At 43.7% G+C, this 5564-nt stretch overlaps 1 protein-coding gene across 1 annotated transcript in view; it reads left to right on the forward strand.

Annotated features, from left to right (window-relative positions):
• The window catches only part of GTF3C6 (general transcription factor IIIC subunit 6), a 36431-nt gene that overhangs the window by 23215 nt on the left and 7652 nt on the right, over window positions 1–5564 (forward strand). The window contains exons 2-5 of the mRNA XM_045294610.1: window positions 1236–1316; window positions 2033–2096; window positions 2196–2243; window positions 3744–3784. Of these exons, the coding sequence (XP_045150545.1) occupies window positions 1236–1316; window positions 2033–2096; window positions 2196–2243; window positions 3744–3784 (234 nt within the window). The remainder of the gene's footprint in view (window positions 1–1235; window positions 1317–2032; window positions 2097–2195; window positions 2244–3743; window positions 3785–5564) is intronic.

Here is a 5564-nt window from a genome sequence, read left to right on the forward strand (position 1 = left end):
GCTGGAGGGCGGGCCCCGGCTGCCGGTGCCTGCGAGGGTGGGGCCTCAACCCCAATTGCCAGTGTGGTCAGGGTGGGGGTACGAGGAGACGGCCTTAGCAAACGGAGCGTGCCACCCGTCCTGGGAAGCAGGAGCGCGCTTGCACTACGGTTTGCTCACGGTGTTTTTTTAAACTTCCTTTGTTGTCACTGGACGGCACGCTGCGTTAGAGCCTGAATTCTGAACACTAGGCGTTGGGAAGGCTGCGGCTCACAGAGCGCCCTAACTCCATTTTGAGCCTCCACATGGACTCGGCAGCCTGCGCTGACTTCTCTCTGACCACTCATCTGCCGTGTTTTGAAAAGCTTTGCTCTCACAGTTGCTGCAACTCTCCTGGCTAGCACGCAAGAGCCGTCCGGCCCTTGACAGCTTGCCTGGCGTGGCCTTGATGGAAACTGGAGTACTAGGTTGTGAATCACACCCCCACATCTCCCGCCGCTCCCCCAATTGATCGGAGGACCCGGAACCAGCCTTGTAAACTGTACTAGTTTGTGGGAGCATCCCAATCACGGTCGCTTTCCCACTTTAGTAGCCCCACCTTTTGTGATGCATTGATTTCCCGCCAATTGTAATTTTGTGACTGTTTCTTTTGTGTACGTGACCACTTTAAATTATCAGATGAGTGTTAATCCTTCACTGTCACCGACTGCCCGGATTCTCAATTCTGACCCTTAGCCACCCTTCCGGATACGGTGGAATTGCCCGTTGGGTAGGTGTGTGAGGCTATCAATCTTTATGGGAGCAGACAACCTCATCTTTAACCCTCAGGTGGTTGTGAACTGCTGACTTTGATTGGCATCTCAACTGCTCCTTCCTTAATTCTTAAAGAAACAAAAGACAAACTCACTGCCATTAGGTCTGTATCCTGGTTCCCAGTGACCCGGTAGGACAGGTTAGAATGGCCCCTGTGGTTTCCCAAGACATAACTGTTTCCAAGACTAGATAGCCCGTCATTCTCCCGCGGAGCTGCTGGCATTTTCGAACTGCCAACCTTGGGGAATCACAGCCCAATGGTACCCACTAGCCACAAGATTATGGCTTCATATTGATGGGCTCCTTCAACCAGACGATTCGTTCATCTTTGTCTTCTTTGTTCTGTTTCATACTTCATAAAGGAGGCGCTATTGAAAAACGTATTTGAATTTGGGATCTTTTCCCCCTTTGTGCTAATGTGCTAACCCTCTTTCTTCCACCAGGAGCAGTTGGTTTTGGTGGAATTGTCAGGAATTATTGATTCAGACTTTCTCTCAAAATGTGAAAATAAATGCAAGATTTTGGTGAGTTTTCCAGAATTGGGATTGTTGTTGATTTTCTTCGGTTTAAAGCAGGAAAGAATAGTGGAATAACTAGTCCCCAAAGATTAATATATTTATTCCATGATAGAAAGCAGTGTACATTATAGAAGTACATAAAAGGACTATAGGAGCAGATAGGAGAATCAGGAGAATCCCCAATTTTGCTTGGGGGAATGTATGGCTGGAGTGAAAAGATTTAGAAGGGGTCAGATTTTAGTATATGTTGATACATAATGATGCAGTATATTTGGAAAAAATATGTATTTTAGAAAATTTGGGGGAAAGACATGCAAAGTGAAGGAGGGAAAATCAATTACACACATACTGGACCAGGGAGGGAAGCCACCTAAGTCAGACCTCAAAGGTCTCTCTCACTCTGATGTTGACTTGCACCTTTTGTTGACCTTTGTTTTTATCACTGTAAAATCTTTAGTTACTCTTGACAAAAAAGGTTTGACAAAACTACCTGAGACATGAAGAGGATGTTGATTGAAATAGCAAGGTCTCTTGCTGTTTGAATGTGAATTAAGTGGTCTTCACTAGCTGCCGTGCACAAAGTAGTTTTGGCTTATATTGAAGGTGCTGGGACCAGAAGCTCTGGAGGTTCTTCAGTTTGGGAGATCAGTCTCCTGGTTGCAAGGGTTCATGCTCCGTGGTTTTTTCTAAAGGTGGTTTTACGATCCTATATTCTGTTGTAGGGGATTGACACTGAGAAGCCTATCATGCAGGTGGACAATTATGTCTTTGCTGGGGAGTATGAAGGTAGGAGGATAGCAGATAAATTTAATTCCACCATCACTCTTTAAAAAAAAAATATGGTAACTGCTGGTTTCTGAAAACAGTTCTCGAATTTTTCTGCAGACACTCTTGGGACCTGTGTTATATTTGAAGAAGATGGGGAGGAACATGGTAAGTAGTTGCTATGCTAACCCAACTTTTTTACTATGAAATGTTTCAAACATTCTTAGGTACAGTTAATATTAAGCATCTCGTATATCCATTGTTTTGTCTAGCTGTATCAAATCCTACCATTTTGCCAGTCTTGACTCAGATTATACTTAAAGCATCCCAGATACATTTGGAGCCCCTTTTCTCTCTCCAGACTTGTTCTCTATTTTCGCTAGAGGTAATCATTCCTGAATTTGATTACCTTTTCTGTAACCAGATTTTAAAGGAGCTACTTTGTCTTCTTTGTACTGTTTTAAGACTGCCCTGGTGGTGTAGTGGGCTATGCACTGATGCTAGTTAGTCAAGTGGTTCGAACCTACCAGCTGCTTCTCAAGAGAAATGAGGCTTCCTTCTACTTGTAAAGATTTAAGTCCCACAATGTTACAGGACATCAAGTGTCCACCCAAGGTGATAGAGCGCTTGCTTGCACTGCCACTGGAATATTGGAGTCAGTTCATGATGGTAGAGCAAGAGAACATCGACCCCATGCATGTCATTGAAAACTCAAATGCCTTCTCGACCCCACAGACACCAGACATTAAAGTGAGTTTACTGGGGCCTGTGACCACTCCTGAGTACCAACTCCTCAAGATGCCTTCCTCTAGCTCCCTGTCACAGAGAGTTCGCTTCACCCTCACCAAGAACACTCCCAGATTCGGGACCAAAAGCAAGTCTGCCACCAATCTTGGACGGCAAGGCAACCTCTTTGCTTCTCCAGTGCTTAAGTGAAGTCATGTCTGCCTGTGACTTCCACAGCGTTTACTGACTGCAAGACGCCCTGCACGTGTACTCTGCCCTGCAGGCTCCTGTACTTACTACTTTTAGCATTCTCCGAGCTTTTAATCAAGTTTAAGTGTGCATGGGGGTTTTATTAAAACTATATATATCTTCCTCTCCTCCTCAAGTAACGTATCAACACCTATGCTGGTTGTTTCAAGCTTTTAGGTGGGAGATAGTTGCAGGAGTGAGAGGGGTAGTGTGGAATTCATTGTGATTCTTCCTGGAGGAGCCTGAGGGGTGGTGGGAAATGTCTTTTGGCTTAAAGTCAATTGCTGCTCCAAACGTCATTTCGAACTAATTTCCATGAGACTGACACAAACCCGACCTCTTTGGTAAAGTGATTTGTTGTCTCAGGGTGGGTGGAGGGGAGGGCAGTGGAAAAAAAGGGTTGGACAGAGGATGAAGGACGGCTCTCTCTGAGGACTCACCAGTTCCCCTTCTCTCACTTTGAGTGGAGGCTTCACAAAGAAGGCCAGGCTGGAACTGTTGATGGGAGTCTGCTTGGCTTTAATTTAGCTCTTCATAGTTTAAATAGCCACAGGCCTTGTAAATGTGATACTAAAACTTGTATTTATCTCTGATGAGTCTCAGACTGGACATTGGGTTTGGGTGAGGTTGAATCTAGTTCTAAACTTGAATTCATTCCAGTGCTTGACTCCACTCTACCCTTACCTTGTCCAGTGGAGCTCTACTTTCCAAGGTCATTGTGGCATCTCAGTCAACCATGAAAATAGGCTGTAAGGGAAGGTGGCACGGAAAGCCACAGCCATCCCGTCGTGCACTTTGATTTCGGAATTCTTCCCCTGGACACAGCTACGTCGTCCTGGCACAGAGCCACAGACATGTAGACCCATGTGAGCTGCTGCTTATTCCTATGATGTTTATAAAGACGATTTCTTCTATAGAACGTTTCTGACCCATTATTGACTTTTGTCTGTAAAACACACATTTGGAAAAAGAATAGCTTTTTCAAAATGAGAAAAAAAAAAAAGATTTAAGTCCCAGAAACTCAAAGGGGCTGTTCTACTCTGAGTCAGAAATGCCTCCTTAGCAGTGAGTGAATACACTTTTTATATTACATAGTATATATACGAGTAGCCCTGATGGTGTAGTGGCTATGTGTTGGGCTGCTAACCACAAGGGGGCAGTTACAACCACCAGCTGCTCCTCAGAAGAAAGATGAGGTCCAGCGTTCGAGCCTCAGTGGGCAGTTCTGCACTGTATGATTGTGTTGCTCTGGACTCAGTGGCAGTGAGTTTCAAGTATACACAAACCACAAATAGCATTGTTTTGTGTATTTCCTCCCTTTCCGTTTTCTAGCTCCAGGGATTTGTATATTTCACTATCATACTTTACCTATGATCAGGAACAACCGCCCTTTGAAATCTTCATTTCTTTTACTTCATTTTATCCATTTGCTTTTAGCAACTTGGTATTGAAGAGTAAGTTTCAGGGTCTCTTCTGACATCCATTTTGTTTTTTCTTTCGTTCTTGTCTTTTTTTTTTCATCTCATGTATTTTATTGCTTTCTGTGAGGTATTATATCTTTCTGTGAGGTATTTAATATATTTTTAAATCATTGGGGCTCATACAACTCTTTTCACAATCCATACATACGTCAATTGTGTAAAGCATACTTACACATTTGTTGACCTCATCATTCTCAAAACACTTTCCGCTTGGGCTCTTGGAATCAACTCCTCATTTTTCTTTTTTTCCCCCTCCCTTCCCACTCCCCCATCCCTTCGTTCTTGTCTTTTTAACGACCTTTTGCTCGTTTCCTATATTCCCTGTTAACAAAACCACAATGAGATACCACCTCACCCTAATTAGACTGGTGATGATAAAAAATATGTATATACATTTTTTAAATCAGGAAGAATGTGTAGAAATTGGAATTTTCACTTCTAGTTGGAACATAAAATGGTACAGCCACCGTGGAAACCGTTTGGCAGCTTCTCAAAGTTGAACATAGAATTATCATCTCATTCACTGCCATTGTGCCAGTTCTTACTCCTCGTGACCCTGTAGCGAAGGGTGCAACCAACTGCTCCTGTGAGTTTCCAAGACTATTCTTTTCCCTAAATCATTTTATTGGGCACTCATACAGCTCTTAGCACAATCCATCCATCCATCCATTGTGCCAAGCACATTTGTACATTCTTTTTTTTTTTTTGAAAGTGAGTGAGTGAATGAGTCAGTAAGTGAGAGTGAGTGAATTAGAGAGTGAGAGAGTCAGTGAGTGAGAGAGTAAGAATGAGTGAATTAGAGTGAGTGAGTCAGTGAATGAGAGTGAGTAAGTGAGAGTGAATGAGAGAATGAGTGAGAGTGAGTGAGTGAAAGAGTGAGTGAGTGAGAGTCAGTGAGTGATAGAGTGAGAGTGAGGGAGTGAATGAGCGAGTGAGTGAGTAAATGAGAGTGCGAGAGTGAATGAGAGTGAGTGAAAGAGAGTGAGTGAGTGAGTGAGAGTGTGAGTCAGTGAGAGAGAGTGTGAGAGTGAGT

This window comes from Echinops telfairi, unplaced genomic scaffold, assembly GCF_000313985.2.
Source record: "Echinops telfairi isolate 266 unplaced genomic scaffold, ASM31398v2 ScPeMD7_3533;HRSCAF=4204_0, whole genome shotgun sequence".
Taxonomy (NCBI): Eukaryota; Metazoa; Chordata; class Mammalia; order Afrosoricida; family Tenrecidae; genus Echinops; species Echinops telfairi.